Consider the following 20,666-nt stretch of genomic DNA (forward strand, 5'->3'; position numbering starts at 1 on the left):
GTTGTCTGAACAGCATCTAAATAGGTTTTGTTCTGATGGAAAATAAAGGTCTTATACTTTATTCCACAATTTGACCTTTAATTATAAAAGATAAAGTTGAACTTCATCATCCAAGCATCACACCGAACACATCCACAGCCAAAATCATTCCATAAACCAGTCTAAATAACAGGTTGCGCTGACAAAAAACAACAAACATAAGTTAGCGACCGAACAGCTAGACTAGTTTACAATGTACCACATCTCTGGTGAGCACAAGAGACTAATGTAATGTTGTTTAGAAAATAAATGTGTGTCAGCTAAGCTAACAGCAGCTAAATTCCTAATGATGGCAGCCATATTTGTTTGTGTTGACTCGGCGAAAACTCCCTAATCCCAGAATGCTATTCAATAGAAGACGCAAATAAACAAAGTCAATGCCTTATTGCCTGAAAAATATTAATTTAGTTTAGCCACTTTTTAGCATATTACAAATCGTTGACATACTTGTTACAGTGTATACAAGAACCGGAGCACATGACCGGACAAGTCGTTTACCGTTTTTGACAAATCACGAAGCAAATCAAATGTTTTCACCTCACAGATCATCACACCAAATACAAGCCTACTGCATAGCCTAACCGTAGCACCAAAGCTAAACAGGGATGAAACCATTTTAGGGGGGTTTGTGGGGAGGTTCATTTAATTTGTGGGGGGTTTTGAAGTCCTAGGGTGGTAGAAATGGGGGAAGGTATAGTAGGGGGATATGATGCAGGAAATATTACTATGATGGGGGATTTATCAATAAATGGGGGCAAACAATAGAAGTTTATTCACTAAATAAAAATAAAACAACTGGAAAGGGGGGTCTGAGCTGGAAACCCTGAGGTTCCAAAGTTAAAATCTGATGCCACATTCAAACTGGGAACTGGGAAATCACCGACTTCAGTGCGTTCAAGACAACTGGTTACTCAGGAAAAAACGAGGTCTGACTGGGAAAAATAGTTTTGAACGGTCATCCAACTCGGAATTCCTACTCGGGAACTCGGGCCTCTTTCTAGAGCTCCGACTTTCCAACCTGAATATCATTGACGTCATGATTTCACCTACTATTTTTCAGAGTTCACAGTTGTCTTGAAAGCACCATAACACAGTTGAGTGAGCTATCCCTTGTTATAACATCTTTTGTCTGACAGACACTTGCGTGACAACCAGAATTAATTGTAGGATGCCAACAAATATGGCGCCACACACAGCTGGCAAATAGCTCATCATAATCAGTACAGCATTCAAAAAAGTATTTTACACACATCATAAGTGTCCATTACAATCTATGCAAGAATGCATGATTTGTCACCAGACTTGAAAATATGTGAATTAAACAGTAAATACATTTTGATCCATACATAGTGTACCAGACAAAAGTTTGGACACATCTACTAATTTCATGGTTTTTCATTATTGTTAATATTTTCTACATTGTAGAATAATAGTGAATACATGAAAACTATGAAATAACACATCTTTTGTCATGTAGTAACCCAAAAAGTTTAAAACAAATACACATGTGTTTAAAATGTGAGATTCTTCAAAGTAGCCACCTTTTGTCTTGATGACAGCTTTGCACACTCTTGGCATTGTCTCAACCAGCTTCATGAGGTAGTCACCTGGAAAGCATTCAAATTAACAGGTATGCCTTGTTAAAAGTTAATTTGTGGAATTTCTTTCCTTCTTAATGCGTTTGAGCCAGTCAGCTGTGTTGTGACATGGTCGGGGTGGTATACAGAAGATAGCCCTATTTGGTAAAAGACCAAGTCCATATTATGGTAAGAACAGCTCAAATAAGCAAAGAGAAACGACAGTCCATCCTTACTTTAAACCTTTTCACACGTACCAACACATGGGCGTGATCATTCTACAGTGGTTCCTGTAGTGTACGATCAAACCGGTGTGATTAGAACACTTTAGAACATCCCGTTCAGGTATGATGAAACATCAGTGTTTGAGCTGGCCACACTTTTTTCAGAAACATTTTTCGCAAAAATAGTCCTTACAAAATGATGTCCGGAATGTGAGCAGTTTATTTTTGGATGCAAAGTTCAGACATTCACAGAAGTAGCTACACCTTAACAATCATCCAAACCTGAAAAATGTAGCAAATGCGCAAATATCTGCAGACTTGAACTATACAAACGATTGGGAAGTGCTTTGGGAATTTTGTCCAGGTCAGAAATTCCCCAAAAATTAATTGTCCGCAAAAGTTAAAAATCCTACTTTTACGTGAATTAATGAGGAGGCGGAACACACCTTAATTGAAACTGTTCTAGAAAATAAAAACGAACAAGTTGAAATAGCCTATAAAGAAAATCAGGCAGCGTGCCTTGGTTTGAGGGCAGCGCATATTAAATGTCCTGTTGCGTTACAATCACATTTTGAATGATGAGTGCATTCTAAAATCATGTGCATATAAAAACTCATGCTGGGTCGACCATTAGAGATATTTGGAACTCACGTACAGTATGAAAAGGTTAAGACATGAAGTCAAGTCGATACGGAAAATTTGAACTTTTCTTCAAGTGCAGTCGGAAAAACCATCAAACTGGCTCTCATGAGGTCCGACGCAGGAGAGGAAGACCCAGAGTTACCTCTGCTGCAGAGGATAAGTTCATTACATTTACCAGCCTCAGACTCCGGCAAACACCACAGATTGCAACTCACAGAACTCAAGTAACAGACACATCTCAACATCAACTGTTCAGAGGAGACTGCATGAATCAGGCCTTCATGGTCTAATTGCTGCAAATAAACAGCTACAGTGCCTTGCGAAAGTATTCGGCCCCCTTGAACTTTGCGACCTTTTGCCACATTTCAGGCTTCAAACATAAAGATATAAAACTGTATTTTTTTGTGAAGAATCAACAACAAGTGGGACACAATCATGAAGTGGAACGACATTTATTGGATATTTCAAACTTTTTTAACAAATCAAAAACTGAAAAATTGGGTGTGCAAAATGATTCAGCCCCTTAAGTTAATACTTTGTAGCGCCACCTTTTGCTGCGATTGTCGCTTGGGGTATGTCTCTATCAGTTTTGCACATCGAGAGACTGACATTTTTTCCCATTCCTCCTTGCAAAACAGCTCGAGCTCAGTGAGGTTGGATGGAGAGCATTTGTGAACAGCAGTTTTCAGTTCTTTCCACAGATTCTCGATTGGATTCAGGTCTGGACTTTGACTTGGCCATTCTAACACCTGGATATGTTTATTTTTGAACCATTCCATTATAGATTTTGCTTTATGTTTTGGATCATTGTCTTGTTGGAAGACAAATCTCCGTCCCAGTCTCAGGTCTTTTGCAGACTCCATCAGGTTTTCTTCCAGAATGGTCCTGTATTCATCTTCCCATCAATTTTAACCATCTTCCCTGTCCCTGCTGAAGAAAAGCAGGCCCAAACCATGATGCTGCCACCACCATGTTTGACAGTGGGGATGGTGTGTTCAGGGTGATGAGCTGTGTTGCTTTTACGCCAAACATAACGTTTTGCATTGTTGCCAAAAAGTTCATTTTTGGTTTCATCTGACCAGAGCACCTTCTTCCACATGTTTGGTGTGTCTCCCAGGTGGCTTGTGGCAAACTTTAAACAACACTTTTTATGGATATCTTTAAGAAATGTCTTTCTTCTTGCCACTCTTCCATAAAGGACAGATTTGTGCAATATACGACTGATTGTTGTCCTATGGACAGAGTCTCCCACCTCAGCTGTAGATCTCTGCAGTTCATCCAGAGTGATCATGGGCCTCTTGGCTGCATCTCTGATCAATCTTCTCCTTGTATGAGCTGAAAGTTTAGAGGGACGGCCAGGTCTTGGTAGATTTGCAGTGGTCTGATACTCCTTCCATTTCAATATTATCGCTTGCACAGTGCTCCTTGGGATGTTTAAAGCTTGGGAAATCTTTTTGTATCCAAATCCGGCTTTAAACTTCTTCACAACAGTATCTCGGACCTGCCTGGTGTGTTCCTTGTTCTTCATGATGCTCTCTGCGCTTTTAACGGACCTCTGAGACTATCACAGTGCAGGTGCATTTATACGGAGACTTGATTACACACAGGTGGATTGTATTTATCATCATTAGTCATTTAGGTCAACATTGGATCATTCAGAGATCCTCACTGAACTTCTGGAGAGAGTTTGCTGCACTTAAAGTAAAGGGGCTGAATAATTTTGCACGCCCAATTTTTCAGTTTTTGATTTGTTAAAAAAGTTTGAAATATCCAATAAATGTCGTTCCACTTCATGATTGTGTCCCACTTGATGTTGATTCTTCACAAAAAAATACAGTTTTATATCTTTATGTTTGAAGCCTGAAATGTGGCAAAAGGTTGCAAAGTTCAAGAGGGCCGAATACTTTCGCAAGGCACTGTACTAAAGGACACCAATAAAAAGAAGAGACTTGGAAATCTGTCCTTTGGTCTGATGGGTCCAAATTTTAGATTTTTGGTTCCAACCGCTGTGCCTTTGTGAGATGCAGAGTAGGTTAACGGATGATCTCAGCATGTGTGGTTCCCACCGTGAAGCATGGAGGAGGAGGTGTGATGGTGTGGGGGTGCTTTGCTGGTGACACTGTCAGTGACTTATTTAGAATTCATGGCACACTTAACCAGCATGGCTACCCCAACATTCTGCAGCGATACGCCACCCCATCTGGTTTGCGCTTAGTGGGACTACTATTTGTTTTTCAACAGGACAAATACCCCAAACACACCACCAGGCTGTGTAAGGGCTATCTGATCAAGATGGAGAGTTATGGAGTGCTGCATCTGATGACCTCACCCCAATTGAGATGGTTTGGGATGAGTTGGACCGCAGAGTGAAGGAAAAGCAGCCAACAAGTGCTCAGCATATGTGGGAACTTCTTCAAGACTGTTGGAAAAGCATTCCAGGTGAATACCTCATGAAGCTTGTTGAGTGAATGCAAAGCCGTCATCAAGGCAAAGGGTGGCTACTTTTGTTTTTGGTTTCTACGTGATTCCATATGTGTTATGTCTTCACTATTGTTCTATACAGTAGAAAATAGTACAAATAAAGAAAAACCCTTGAATGAGTAGGTGTGTCCAGACATTTGACTGGTACTGTATGTGAGCTTTGAAATGGCTGCATGTACTGAGGACATGACACTAAATAACATTGAACTGGGTGAATGGAATATGAATGGCAGTCATCCAATATGCTGTAATAGAAACAAAGCCATGCCTTGTGTTCTCCCTCATCTTAAACGGCACTGACCGCCACTGGTGCTTAGCTACGGAACAATAAGAGGAAATGCCCCTCCCTACCCTCAGGCTATGCTCAAAACCTACACCCCAACCCAAGTGTTGCGTTCTGCCACGTCAGATCTCTTGGTTCTCTCACCCCTACGGGAGGGCAGCTCCCGCTCAGCCCAGTTCAAGCTTTTTTCTGTCTTTGCACCCCAATGTTGGAACCAGCTTCCCCCTGAAGCTAGGATAGCAGAGTCCCTGCCCATCACAGAATCAATCTTCTGCAGTAGATAATGCAGATGTCAGCACACAGCATCATAGCCAGCTGTTGTGGGCATATTGGTTGACTGTTTTCCCTGCCCATCTCTGATATCCTGACATACACTTCCCCCTATTCTCTATGACGTATACCACAACCATAGAAGCAGCCAAGAAAGATTAGAACCAATGGACTTCCATTAGCCGGTGTACCAGTGCAGTCCTGTGGGGTCAGTAACACAGCTGTAAAAGGTATAAAGAAAAGATTTTAAGTGCTATAGTATATAGAAAAGATATGAAGCACGAACCAGGTTTATAACTGGTTGGGCAAGATCTCCTATCGGGAATCAAGGTAAGACCCAGATGCAGACACGTTGAATAAACAATGGTTTAATAGTCAAAGGGGCAGGCAAGAGACAGGTCAAGGAAGGCAGGGGTCAATAACACAGATAAGGGACAAGGGTATAGGTTGGCAGGCAGGCTCAGGGGCAGGCAGAGTGGTGAGGCAGGCGGGTACAGAGACGGGACAGGCGAGGGTCAAAACCAGGAAGGCGAGAAAAAGAGAGACTGGGGAAAAAACAGGACAAACATGATGAACTGGAAACAGACAAACAGAGAAGACAGGTATAAATACACAGGGGATAATAGGGACGATGGGCGACACCTGGAGTGGGGTGGAGACAATCACAAAGACAGGTGAAACAGATCAAGGCGTGACATCTCCAGAGCGGCGCATAGAGCCTAGAGGGCATATACAACAGACACACTATCGGGCTGCGCTTCTGATGCTCCTGCAATGTTTTACATAATTAGCCCATTACCATTTTATTACTGAAGTATTGTGTTGTGTGCTGAGCTGCCAGGGGAAAAAACTCACAGCCAAAACGCCTAGGTATCGGAGCTCATCTTAGCCATTGACCCAACAGGTAATTAATTACAACAGCCATGAAAGGGTTTTGTGAAATTGGTTGGTCAGAGACACCCTCAGCGTTGTAATCAAATATTTTCACTTCAAAAACAGGGGGAGTCGTATGGACTACAAGATAGAAACTAGAAAAAACAAACAAACTTGTAAATTAGGAAAATAATTCCTCCAATAAATCTGCATGGATAACTCTTTCTAGTAACTATATTACTAGTGTAAATACTGTTATCTTATTTAAGTTGTCGCTCATGAGAGTGGGAAGAGTATACAGACAGAAAGGCTATGCTTTTACAATAATTTCCCATTCCTTTTACTCCAATTTCCAGTTCAACTTATTATATTTTAGGGCCATGTGTTGTGCGCAATCATGTGACATGCCTGGATTTGAACTTAATAACAGGAAGAGAGCTCATGGAATTAGAAGCAATGAGATGTTTCCAATGCTTGCATAACCTTTAATTTCTTAAAGCGTTTTCATCAAACAGTCCTGTTTTTCTTATGTTAGATGTTAAGCACCATCCTTAGATAATTGCTTTCAGTTTTGGTGTAAAAAAAAGTATGCTCTGGATAAGAGCATCTGCTAAATGACTAAAATGCAAAATGTGTCATTCTCATTTCTGGATAAGTTTTTAAAAAAACAGGATACAATCTTGCTATGTCGCATGATTGCACAAAACACAGAGCCCTTATTAATACTGTATAAGGTAGAGAAAAGTAACCCAATATCAAGGTTGTTCCTGTTAGATACTATCTAAGATCCAATGTCATATCACATGACTTTCAGACAAGCTCCTATTCTCTCTTATCGAAGAAAGCAATACAGTCAATGCCGTACTCAGTTGGTAGAGGCTGGGGATTGCAATGCCAGGAGAGTGGGTTAGATTCCCAGGACCACCCATATGTTATTTGCACGCATGACTAAGTATCTTTGGATAAAATCACCCACTAAATAGCATGCATTATGTTAATTAACATGTTGTTTATGAACTTTTAACGTCGCCTAAATTACTGTCCTGTCTCTGTATGGTATACTATGTATTATTACCATTCCACCCATGAGGCCAAAGAGGGTGCTTTTGATCATTGACTGCTGGAAGTGCTACATTGCTTTGGATAAGAGTGTCTGCTAAATGACTCAAATGTCATCGAAATGTCCGCTACCACTGCATCTATCCACATTTTTGCTGCAAGCTATATTCTCCAGTGATACTGTAGCACAGAAAAAACATTCATATCAGTCTTAAGATTAAAACGAATGATGTGTATCAAAGAGGGAAGCACTGCCACCTCACGACAAGGTTGGCGAGCCCCTGCACCACATCACAATATAACAAAATATGAACATTCCTTTACCCCAATGGTGGCATTATTTTCCAAATGGGCTTTAACATGTAGCCATAGTGTATATTTCAACAGCGAGTAATGAATGAACGAACACCAAGGCACTATCCCCTTTCATTCATTAAGACAAACTCAATAACAGGAAGAGAGCTCATGGAATTGGAAGCAATGAGATGTTTCCAATGCTTGCATAACCAATCCCACGCACCATGCATAATATAATAGTCCTAGCTGCCTTATACTGAGAATAAAACAGGGCTGTGCTACATTGAGGTGCCCATTGGCACTGCATAGCTGGCGTGATGGCAGAGGTGCAAGATGAAGCCAGATGCCCACAGACAGAGGGGATTTGATGTGGTACCAAACTGGCACAGTTGGCATGGCCCAGCAGGCCTTTAAAACCATTATGGGGATCCATGAGATGAAGCAAAGTAGGACCAGAGCAGGAAAGAACAAAGCAGGAAAGAACAAAGCAGGAAAGAACAGCATGTAATGGAAGCCATTGAACAGAAGAGAAAAAAAGGTGTGAAAGAGACGAGAGAGTGGCATGCTCCCATTTTGCAAAAATTGAAATACACTTGTACATGATCTGGGTACTGGTGTGTGTGCATGTGTGTGTGCGTGAACACATCTTTGTGTGCCTGCATGCCAGATAGAGAATGAGACAGAGAGCACGGAACGAGACTAAGTAGGAAGAGGAAAAGAGGCCAGAATAACACAAACATTATTACCCAGAAATTACAGTGGTGACAGAAATAGAGTAGGATTGGATGAGGAGATTAGCCCTGTGTGAGTGAGTAAACTCTGAGCTCCTGCCCTTGAAAAGCTCTTCATCTGGATCTTCAGGTGTCACAGATATTTAAAAACACACTTGGTGCAGACAATATCAATCATCTCAAAGCCGTACGAATATAGTACACAAACTTCCAAAAGCCATTTGACGGTGTTGAGAGCTCTGCCAAACACACACTGTTTTCATAAGGGCTTGTGAGAAAGTATCACGTTTATTTCCGCCTTAGAAAATGTCCTCTCTGTCCTCTCAAATACCGCAAGCATGGAAAATCTCAATTGGATACCACGCTTTGAAGTGGATTGTTCCTCTCCACGCTTTGAAGTGGATTGTTCCTCTCATCTTTTGGGACATCTATTTCCGTCCTGTCTCATGTTTCAGAATGGGTTCCCTTTTCAATTGCTGCGACTGATTTGAAAAAGGAATGAAAACAAATGTATTTGACAATTAAACACACTTTAGTTGAAACATTTGTTTTTGGGCAGAGGAAGGCCGTTCTGATCCATATATAGCTGTCTGCAACAGCCTCGCTGCATGCTGACAAATGTAGATAGGCTAAGACCACTTGCTGCTTAGAGATGGACCAACAGACACACAACCATCTAGATTTATTTAGCTCCTATTTACCGAAGCACTTGCTAATAGCTTTTATTGGAAACAACTTCAATCGGTGCTTCTCAGTGAAACGTTAAAACGTTTTCATTTAGTAGTAGCCTAATCTACCATTTTATATTTAATTTTCAAATTCTCATTCTCCTGCAATTTTCCTCTGAATTGCTGCAACATTGTTGAATACATGCCAGCCATGATTGAGCACATTATGGCAGTCAATGTTGTCATTCTCAAAGCTTCCATTCAGACGTCTGTCTATTTTTTATTATAAAAACTGCTTCTTGGCAGTGAGCAATTGAGGGAATGAAGATGTATCCACCGACTTTGTCACATGTAGCAGAGAACCAAATACTTTGTCTTGGTTTTTGTCTTACTGAGGCAGACGTTAATAGAAAAAACAGGCCTTGCAGATTAGTACTTGCAGCCACATTCATGGCCTATCCTTAAAAAAGCCCAGCCCCACTTGGGTGCTCGAGCGGACCTACCCAGATTGGATTTAAACCTTTTGCTCTTTCACACTGGTTGTAAAGGCAGTGTGTCCCTAGGGCCGCATCTGGCTGGTTCTCAGGATTTAAGTTCCCTCTGGGGTTTTGCTGGATGGGTCCTCTCATGTTACTGGCCACATCAGAGGTCCCTGGTGAAAGTCTGCAAGCAGAATGACACGGGGGGCATCACTGGGCATCAGCTAGTCCGATGGGGAGCCACATCCATTAAGCCCACCCCTACTCTGGTCTACACATGATCATAAAAAAGTATGCTTTTTTTCTCTTCCAACTGTTTTATAGAGAGGATGGCTTCTTTGTTCTAGAATATGTAGGTTGATGGTCCACTTGCCTTTTTAATTCCGGCCTGATCCCCAGTTTGTCTCAACAACACAACCCCCCCCCCGTTTGTTTTTGTTTGTTTATTCTGGAAGGAGGTAACCTTCCTTCTATCACTGACTGACATGAGTGTTATAAGAAATGGAGGGAGCAGCAGATTTATTATGTCTTCGGGCCTGGTGTGCGGTGTTCGTCCTTTGTACAGGGCAGACAGTGAAATGGAGACAATGTTCTATGGGAGACTGGCTCTGGCAGGTCTGGAGAATGGTTAATCCAGGATCGATGAGTGCCATCATTATGGCACTCAACATACAGGAGATGGCTCTCTCCCAGGGACCATCCCCCTCAAAAAATATGGACACGCAAAGTTTGTACGTTCAAATCCGATACACCGCCCGGGCATATGTCATTTCTCGGTGGGATGCTACTTTCAGGAGGCCTCAAATGGTACTTGAACATGTTACCCTTTGGCATCCACTTCCCCTAACCAAATGACTTGCTGCTGGTGTAGATTACCATGTCTTCTACAAGCTGAGGTATTGTCACGCTTTGGCCAGACTTTTAGGATAAACCCAGGAGATGAAATTAAGTGGCTGGAAAGGTGTCTACAATGAAAACCTTACAAACTACCCAGCCCAGCTCATCTTCTCCATTACTGAGAGCACTAAACATAACCGCAGTAGCATATTTGTAACGCCTCGATCACACTGACAGTGTCATTGAGTTTTGGTACACCAGAAGCACATTCGTTTCCAATGCAACGCTGTGTTTGCCTTGCAGCAATGTGTTGCAGAGGCAGTTGCAGTGCGTACTGTGTGTTGCATACATTGGATATCCAACTTACAGTATGCATCAAATTGTGTGAGTAGACTTGACAAAATAGTAGCCAAAGGTGAATGTTGAACTGTTGTTGCACTCAGTCTCAACATAGTTGCGAGCAAGAATAGTAGAATAAACTAAAAATAAAGGTGCAATTTCGAAATTTGGTTGTGCATCAGCAGTTTGCCTCTTGTTTAGTCAGTCAATTACCATAGTCGAATTACCGGCCGTGGGGCCCATTGTTTTTGTTTGTTAGCCAGGCGGCAGTTAGCCTTTGCTCCTGGGGCACTGTACTACTATGGCCGACCTTGTAAAACAACACATTTCACTGCACCTATCTGGTGTATATGACGAAAGACAACATCTTCTATAAAAACATCTTCACTCAGACATTACATTTTGAAGGGTGACAATTTCAGTTCCTGCTATAGTTGTGTCCAACTGAAAAAGGGATCCCATTTGAGGCAATGACTTCCACATTTACGTCTGCCACAAACGGAAAGCACATATACGTGGCAATTAGCTCAAGTGATGCAGTCAGTGAAACGACTGTCAAACTCAGATAAGATGCTCTGGACTTGCTCCACGTAACGTGCACTGTCAAGCTGTGCTGTGTCCTTGCCCTGACGTTCATGTTCTGGATGCATGTGTTGAATGAAGTGCAGGTCCTTACGTTGCAGCTTTCTTGTGAGCAGTGATAGTTTGCATTTAAAAGTGCTCACAGAGCTGATCATGTCGATGACATGTTTGCCTTTTCCTTGCAGCTCTACATTCAATTAATTAAGCATGTAAGTTAGGTCAGTGAGAAAAGCTAAATCCAGGAGCCACTCTGTGTGTCCTCTAGCTGTGCATATTCTGCATGTTTGGAGACCATGAGAAACTCCTTGATTTCAGGCAACAACTCACTGAATCTCCCTAAAAATGTACCCTGGCTCAGCCAACGCACATCCGTGTGCAGCAGCAGGTCTCTGTGCTCCGCTTCAGTCTCTCCTAAGTGAGCGTGAAATAGCCTCCGCTGTAGGCCTCTTGTTCGAATAGAACACACAATCTTCATCGCAACATCCATCACCTCTTTCATGTTTAACATCTTCCCGCACAAAGCTTGGTGATGAACTAGGCATACATCAATAAGTGGGCAGGGACTGGTCATATTTTATGTAAATCACATGACTTTTAACTGTCGAACGTGAAAACAGAAAGAGATTATAGGCATTGATTTGTGTTGCAGAATTTTAGGAGATAGTATAATCATCTCATGATCGACTGGCAAGGACACTGTGATCAACTGGTTGGGCATCCCTGACGTAGAGGGTCAGGCTGTAAAATTGACACCTGTTGCCTTAGGCACAGTAAATGCATCCAGAAAAGAAAAAATGTGGCAGAGGCGCCAAAGTCGATGGCCTGAAGTTGGCTCAAATATTTTAACAAGAGAGAGATTTGTTGTGTTACACAAGCCAATCTCCGGAGATTTGATCCCAAGGCACAATCTCTCCCTCTCTCTCTTTTTCTCTCTTTGAGGAAGAAGCTTCGGCCTGACTGACATTCAAACCTTCCAGCAAGGCAAGTAGAACAACAGATGGTAGATGTTGTAATGTAAACTCAGGACAACAAAAAAACGTCCCTTTTTCATGACCCTGTCTTTCTAAGATAATTTGTAAAAATTCAAATAACTTCACAGATATTCATTGTAAAGGGTTTAAACACTGTTTCCCATGCTTGTTCAATGAACCTGCACCTGTGGATGGCAGTTAAGGTCACAGTTATGAAAACTTAGGACACTAAAGAGGCCTTTCTACTGACTCTTTCTAATACCCCCAAAAAATGATGCCAAGGGTCCCTGCTCATCTGCGTGAACGTGCCTTAGGCGTGCTGCAAGGAGGCATGAGGACTGCAGATGTGGCCAGGGCAATACATTGCAATGTCTGTACTGTGAGAGGCCTAAGACAGCTCTACTGGGAGACAGGACAGACAGCTGACCGTCCTCGCAATGGCAGTTCACGTGTAACAACCTGCACAGGATCGGTACATCCGATCTTCACACCTGCGGGACAGGTACAGGATGGCAACAACAACTGCCCGACTTACAGCAGGAACGCACAATCCCTCCATCAGTGCTCAGACTGTCCGCAATAGGCTGAGAGAGGCTGGACTGAGGGCTTGTAGGCCTGTTGTAAGGCAGGCCCTCACCAGACATCACCAGCAACAACGTAATCCATGGACACAAACCCACCGTCGCTGGACCAGGCAGGATTGGCAAAAAGTGCTCTTCAATGACGAATCGCGGTTTTGTCTCTCCAGGGTTGATGGTCAGTTTCGCTTTTATCGGCGAAGGAATGAGCATTACACCAAGGCCTGTACTCTGTAGCGGGATCGATTTGGAGGTGCAGGGTCCGTCATGATCTGTAGCGGAGTGTCACAGCATCATCGGACTGAGCTTGTTGTCATTGCAGGCAATCTCAACGCTGTGCGTTATAGGGAAGACATCCTCCTCCCTCGTGTGGTACCCTTCCTGCAGGCTCATCCTGACATGACCCTCCAGCATGACAATGCCACCAGCCATACTGCTCTTTCTGTGCGTTATTTCCTGCAAGACAGGAATGTCAGTGTTCTGCCATGGCCAGCGAAGAGCCCGGATCTCAATTCCATTGAGCAAGTCTGGGAGCTGTTGTATCGGAGTGTGAGGGCTAGGGCCATTCCCCCCAGAAATGTCAGGGAACTTGCAGGTGCCTTGGTGGAAGAGTGGGGTAACATCTCACAGCAAGAACTGACAAATCTGGTGCAGTCCATGAGGAGATGCACTGCAGTACTTAATGCATCTGGTGGCCACACCAGATACGGACTGTTACTTTTGATTTTGACCCCTCTTTGTTCAGGGACACATTATTCAATTTCTGTTAGTCACATATCTGTGGAACTTGTTCACTTTGTCTCAGTTGTTGAATCTTATGTTCATATAAATTCGCTGAAAATAAGTGCAGTTGACAGTGAGAGGACATTTCTTTTTTTGCTGAGTTTATATACATACATTTTTTTTAAAATATACTTTCCTTTATTATTCCCTGCAAACTCTACCACCCATCTCCCAATTGGAGTAAACTAATAAACAACAACACTTTCAGGCTTCTACTTTCAGCTTATTAATACTATACACATTTTACAGACGTTATATTTCTCTGTTTTTAGTCTTGGCCTTCCTCTAGATCTGATTTCAGTTTGATTTCTATTTGTCATGTATTTGTAACTGTGCTATTTCACCAAAAGTCTGAACTAGAGGTCGACCGATTAGGATTTTTCAACACCGATACCGATTAATTGGCCGATTTTTATTTATTCATTTCTAATAATGACAATTACAACAATACTGAATGAACACTTATTTTAACTTAATAAAATAGATCAATACATTCAATTTAGCCTCAAGTAAATAATGAAACATGTTCAATTTGGTTTAAATAATGCAAAGTGTTGGAGAAGAAAGTAAAAGTGCAATATGTGCTATGTAAGAAAGCTAACGTTTCAGTCCCTTGCTCAGAACATATGAAAGCTGGTGGTTCATTTTAACAGTCTTCAATATTCCCAGGTAAGAAGTTTTAGGTTGTAGTTATTATAGGAATTATAGGACTATTTCCCTCTATACCATTTGTATTTCATTAACCTTTGCCTATTGGATGTTCTTATAGGCACTTTAGTATTGCCAGTGTAACAGTATAGCTTCCGTCCCTCTCCTCGCTCCTCCCTGGGCTCGAACCAGCAACACAATGACAACAGCCACCCTCGAAGCAGCGTTACCCATGCAGAGCAAGGGGAACAACTACTAAAAGGCTCAGAGCAAGGGACGTTTGAAACGCTATTAGCGCGCGCTAACTAGCTAGCCATTTCACTTCGGTTACACCAGCCTCATCTCCGGAGTTGATAGGCTTGAAGTCATAAACAGCGCAATGCTTGACGCACAACGAAGAGCTGCTGGCAAAACGCATTAAAGTCCTGTTTGAATTAATGTTTACGCACCTGCTTCTGCCTTCCACCGCTCATACGCAACGCAGGACACGCTAGATAATATCTAGTAATATTGTCAACCATGTGTAGTTAACTAGTGATTATGATTGATTGGTTTTTATAAGATAAGTTTAATGCTAGCTAGCAACTTACCTTGGCTTACTGCATTTGTGTAACAGGCAGTCTCCTTGTGGAGTGCAACGAGAGAGAGGCAGGTCTTTATTGCAATGGACTAGTTAACTGTAAGGTTGCAAGATTGGTTCCCCGAGCTGACAAGGTGAAAATCTGTCGTTCTGCCCCTGAACAAGGCAGTTAACCCACCGTTCCTAGGCTGTCACTGAAAATAAGAATGTGTTCTTAACTGACTTGCCTAGTTAAATAAAGGTGTATATATAAAAATAAATAAAAATTTAAATGGCAAATCGGCGCCCAAAAATAACGATTTCCGATTGTTATGAAAACTTGAAAATCGGCCCAAATTAATCGGTCGACCTCTAGTCTGAACCTATATACATTTGTTATCTTGCTGTTATTAGTCCCACCCTTCAGCTCCATTCAACCCTTCCCATCTATCGCTTAACACCATCTATGTTGGATTTCTATTTGCCATATATTTTTCAACTGTGCCGTGATGCTTCACAAAAGCACTGACGCTTTCTTTTCTCATAGTTTCCACAGATTGTAAATGAAAGAAACATTTTATTATTGATCGATTTACTTTTCAGATCACCCAGTATTGCTATCTGCAGTGGTAGCTCTAGTTAAATGTTGCAATTCTTCAGCCATTCCTGGACCTGTGACCAATAACGGCCTACATGTGGACAGTACCAAAATAAAAGATCTAATAACGCAACAAAATCTGCAGAGCTGCAAAGATTGTATCCCCCATATATATACACAACTAAAAAAAGGGAACACTAAAATAACACATCCTAGATCTGAATGAATGAAATATTCTTATTAAATACTTTTTTCTTTATATAGTTGAATGTGCTGACAAAAATAAATCACACAAAAATGATCAATGGAAATCAAATTTATCAACCCATGGAGGTATGAGGATCTCATCTCGGTACCTAATGGCAGTCAGGCTTCCTCTGGCGAGCACATGGAGGGCTGTGCGGCCCCCAAAGAAATGCCACCCCACACCATGACTGACCCACCGCCAAATCGGTCATGCTGGAGGATGTTGCAGGCAGCAGAACGTTCTCCATGGCGTCTCCAGACTCTGTCACGTCTGTCACATGCTCAGTGTGAACCTGCTTTCATCTGTGAAGAGCACAGGGCGCCAGTGGCGAATTTTCCAATCTTGGTGTTCTCTGGCAAATGCCAAACGTCCTGCACGGTGTTGGGCTGTAAGCACAACCCCCATCTGTGGACGTCGGGCCCTCATACCACCCTCATGGAGTCTGTTTCTGACCGTTTGAGCAGACACATGCACATTTGTGGCCTGCTGGAGGTCATTTTGCACGGTTCTGGCAGTGCTCCTCCTTGCACAAAGGCGGAGGTAGCGGTCCTGCTGCTGGGTTGTTGTCCTCCTACGGCCTCCTCCACGTCTCCTGATGTACTGGCCTGTCTCCTGGTAGCGCCTCCATGCTCTGGACACTACGCTGACAGACACAGCAAACCTTCTTGCCACAGCTTGCATTGATGTGCCATCCTGGATGAGCTGCACTACCTGAGCCACTTGTGTGGGTTGTAGACTCCGTCTCATGTTACCACTTGAGTGAAAGCACCGCCAGCATTCAAACGTGTCCAAAACATCAGCCAGGAAGCATAGGAACTGAGAAGTGGTCTGTGGTCACCACCAGCAGCACCACTCCTTTATTGGGGGTGTCTTGCTAATAGCCTATAATTTCCACCTGTTGTCTATTCCATTTGCACAACAGGGGCCTGTTGCACAAAAGTAGAATTAAGACATCCGGGATAAATGACTCAGCTGAGCTCAATGAAGCCAAAACATGTGCGTCCAGGCTTAATTGGTTGCACAAAGACCAAGCCAGGATGAGCAGACACGGATTCATTAAGCCAGGTGAAACCAATCCTGGATAGGTGCGCGCTCACGGCTCACTCAAATAGACCCCGCCACAGATCACAGATTAACTGATTTACCATGGCAACTAGAGCCGCGTACTTTTCCCCGTCGGAAGCACAAATCCTCATGGAGGCATACGAGGAGGTAAAAGATATAATTAAGAAGAAAGGCAACACCGCCACAGTGATAAAGCAAAGAGAAAAAGCGTGGCAAAGTATTGCAGACCGCCTGAATGCGTAAGTAGTGCACAATTACACACTCACCGCTCCGCTGAAACATCACAATTACAATTCAAATATTTAATTCACATCTCCAAAAATGCAGTTGTACTGTAATTATGAAACGGTTAATTTTTTTTATTGAAATGCACTGCAGATATGAGTGAAATTGTGTAAAGTAACTCCATCACACTGTATAAAGCTATGATAAAATTTTTGATATTTTTACTGAAAACAAGACAAAAATACCAAGTAATTTTTTGCAGTGTGACTCCATTAAGTGTGTGTGTGTGTGTGTGTGTAGATTAAACATGAACGGGCCAAAACGGACATGGCAGCAGGTCAAAATCAAATACAAGAACATTCTGCAGAATGGTATGGTCCCTGACTAATATTTAACAAAGCACAAGCATATATTGTACCCAGAAGGTGCCTGCTCACACATTGTCTGTACTGTTTTAGCAGTGAAAAAGAATACCCACAGACAAGGCACGGGTGGTGGGTCACCAAAGGCTGACCTTACCCCAGCAGAGGACATGGCCTTGGAGCTAAATAAAGGCAGGCCCGTCTTAGAGGGGATCCCTGGGGGGAAAGAGACGAGCATAGGTTCCTCCCAAGATGCCACCCGCTTCATTCAAGGTATGTCCTTCCATCTCTACATGGGATACAACCACATTCATATTGAATCAATTTGGACTGTCTGACTTTGGTTTACCTATTGCCTTGCAGTGTCTGGCAGCACTGTGTTCCTGTTAGAGCCACCAGCACAAGCACCAGACGATGCTGATCCAGTGAGTACTCCATCAAAGGCATACTGTAGGCCTGGCATGTCTTGTCTACTAGCTTCAATATGAATCCGATTAAATGTGATAGGGTGAAGGCCCCAGTGCAGCAGCAACAGCACATGATGGAGACGATGATGAGGAGGAGACCATCTCTCTGGATTCCAGAAGGCATGAGGTATCATGTTAAGACTGTGAAAGTACTATTTACTCTACAATGGTGAGGAGTCCTCATCAAAATCAAAAAATCTAATTTCTTTTACAGGACCCAGATGCTATACAGTGGGAAAACCAGCCTGGCAACATAGTGCGTATTAATAAAAGGACACCACATCCTGCCAAATTCCAGCTGCGCTAATTGTATTGTGTTCACAGAGCTCACAAGCTATCAGAAAGTTGTATGGCAACCACCTCCGGTGCCAAATAGAACTGGCAGACATAGACATTCAGTACAAGAAGAAAAAGATGGAAAATCTTGCACTGGAGTTCGAAATAAAAAAGAGGACAATTAGGAAACTGGACCTTGAAATAAAAAAACTTGAGAGGGAGGTGAGATATGCCTTCAATGTACACTGTATGCTAACTGTAACACAAATGTATTAATCATTATTTTTCTTTCCTCCCCCAGCTCCAAGAAGATGACACAGCTCAAAATAAAAATTAGGTATATTCTCGTAAAGTCAAGTGAGCCATGACATATGAGCTCTTATTGTGAGCACACAGGACGGTGGCATCTTTCTAAGGTTTTTTTTATTTTCCCAGCAATCAGTACAACCAAGTCATCGTTATAAGGCATCGCCCTCTTTTGCCCACCCCCCCCAGCACCAGGTGTGGCCACTAGCCTATATGAAGGCCCAAAATTGTGTGTTCCTTTCTGCTCTGACAATGGCATGCCCATTCGTGCGAGATGTGGTGGATGAAGAAGCACTTGTGCTGAGGAGAGCCTTCAGGTGAGAAAGGGTCTTCAGGGACCGGTTGGACCCACTGGCCTTCCCTGATGACCATCTATATGAAAGATACAGGTTTTCTGCAGATGGCATCAGGTATCTATGCAGACTACTGGGTCCCAGGATTAAGCACCGCACTGCACGGAGCCATGCACTGAGTGTGGAGCAAATGGTTTGTGTGGCCTTGCGCTTTTTTGCTAGTGGAGCCTTCCTGTACTCAGTGGGGGATGCAGAACAGCTGAACAAGGCCACAATTTGCCGCACAATAAGGAGTGTGTGTCTGGCTATCAAAGCATTAGCAGATGTCTTCATCTCCTTCCCTGGCCACAGAAGACTCTGTGACATCAAAGAGGAGTTCTATAGGATTGCAGGTAAGAGGATCTACAAATTACAGGACAACTGTTAACACATAGTAGGATACTCATTACTTTGTGTGACAGGTCTCCCCAATGTCATTGGTGCAGTGGACTGCACACACATAAGGATAAAAGCCCCCTCAGGTGCCCATGAGGCCGATTTTGTGAATAGGAAATCCTTTCACAGCATTAATGTTCAGGTGAACATAACTTTTTGATATTGTCCATTGACGAACACTCTGCATTGCCAGTGATGTGCATTGATTGGTGTAATATTCCTCATCTTATGATTTCAGATGGTCTGCAATGCTGACTGTGTGATCAGCAATGTTGTGGCAAAATGGCCTGGCTCAGTCCATGACTCCAGAATCTTTCGGGCCTCTGAAATCTATCAGTGCCTATCACAAGGTAAGCCACACAACCCCTATTTATAACCATCATGGCTGTGTCAAGAATATCACTGTGTTTATGAGGTAGTAATGATGAGATTTTGTGTTGACAGGTGAATTCTCTGGTGTGTTGCTGGGAGACAGGGGGTATGGCTGCCAGCCTTTTCTCCTGACACCTTTCACAGACCCCCAGGAAGCACAGCAGGCCTACAACCATGCCCATGCCAGGACCAGGGCCAGAGTTGAAATGACCTTTGGCCTCCTGAAGGCACGCTTTCACTGCCTTCACAAATTAAGGGTCAGCCCTGTTAGGGCATGTGATATTACTGTGGCTTGTGCTGTCCTTCACAATGTGGCCTGCCTGAGGAAGGAGAGGGCCCCCAGAGTGCCACCAGCCATGGACTGGGACAATCCGGCAATCTTCCCTGATGACGACAGTGGTCGGCTGCTGAGGGACCAATATGTGTTGAATTATTTTAGTTAGTATGTGTGCTTTCAATTTTGGTTAAATATGTCCTGCGGTGGCAGAGGAATTTGGGTTTTTTTGGGTTCGTTTTTTGACGAATTTGGCCTCTTATGATGTTTGTGCGGTATACTGTGTGTAATACAAGGCTGCAGGGAGGCTACTGCATCCATTCATTTGTCTGTTCAGTTGATGTGTATGGATTTGTCCTGCATTTATTTTAGTGTGCAGACATGCAGGGTGTGTTATACACATTCAAAGGTCTGTATATGTATCATTTTGTATAATATGCTTAGATTCTGTGCTTTCCATCTTGTAGAGTCACTGTGACTTCAGTTTTGAAAGGAGCTGATGGTTTACCTGCTTTGTTTTGTCCTTATTCAATAAAGGAACATAATGTTACACATTGTGTTTTTATATTCATATGGAATGTGTATTTGTTTATATGACAGAGTACTAGGGCCACACTGAAGAAAAAGGATAAAGTCATAAATTTATGAGGCTGGTTCTTTCTGCAGAAAAGCTACATATTGTTTTTACAGTTTTGATACTTATGACAATGTGATACTTAATATTCTGGCACATCAGCATGTCTTTGTTTATGAAACCATACTGAAGTACAATTTCACGAAATGCCCCACATCTGTCATTTTAACAACTGTCCTCCTTTAAAACAAC

At 42.7% G+C, this 20,666-nt stretch overlaps 1 protein-coding gene across 1 annotated transcript; it reads left to right on the forward strand.

The window, feature by feature from the left end:
• The first annotated feature begins 17,295 nt into the window (after positions 1 to 17,295).
• On the forward strand, positions 17,296 to 20,411 carry LOC139423891 (uncharacterized). Its single transcript, XM_071175532.1, has 10 exons — positions 17,296 to 17,426; positions 17,514 to 17,690; positions 17,781 to 17,842; positions 17,925 to 18,011; positions 18,099 to 18,140; positions 18,209 to 18,382; positions 18,462 to 18,497; positions 18,596 to 19,151; positions 19,433 to 19,544; positions 19,639 to 20,411. Exons 1-7 carry the CDS (start codon positions 17,363 to 17,365, stop codon positions 18,495 to 18,497), a joined length of 642 nt encoding a protein of 213 aa, XP_071031633.1. The 5' UTR covers positions 17,296 to 17,362; the 3' UTR covers positions 18,596 to 19,151; positions 19,433 to 19,544; positions 19,639 to 20,411.
• Positions 20,412 to 20,666: the final 255 nt, after the last annotated feature.

This window comes from Oncorhynchus clarkii, chromosome 13 (genome assembly GCF_045791955.1).
Source record: "Oncorhynchus clarkii lewisi isolate Uvic-CL-2024 chromosome 13, UVic_Ocla_1.0, whole genome shotgun sequence".
Classification (NCBI taxonomy): Eukaryota; Metazoa; Chordata; class Actinopteri; order Salmoniformes; family Salmonidae; genus Oncorhynchus; species Oncorhynchus clarkii.

Excerpts from the sequence above, each read along its gene's own strand:
- LOC139423891 (XM_071175532.1), top strand. The coding sequence starts at position 17,363 with ATGAACGGGCCAAAACGGACATGGCAGCAGGTCAAAATCAAATACAAG. Across the intron at positions 17,427-17,513 it reads CAAGAACATTCTGCAGAATG|CAGTGAAAAAGAATACCCAC; the intron begins GTATGGTCCCTG and ends GTACTGTTTTAG. Across the intron at positions 18,141-18,208 it reads AAAACCAGCCTGGCAACATA|AGCTCACAAGCTATCAGAAA; the intron begins GTGCGTATTAAT and ends TTGTGTTCACAG.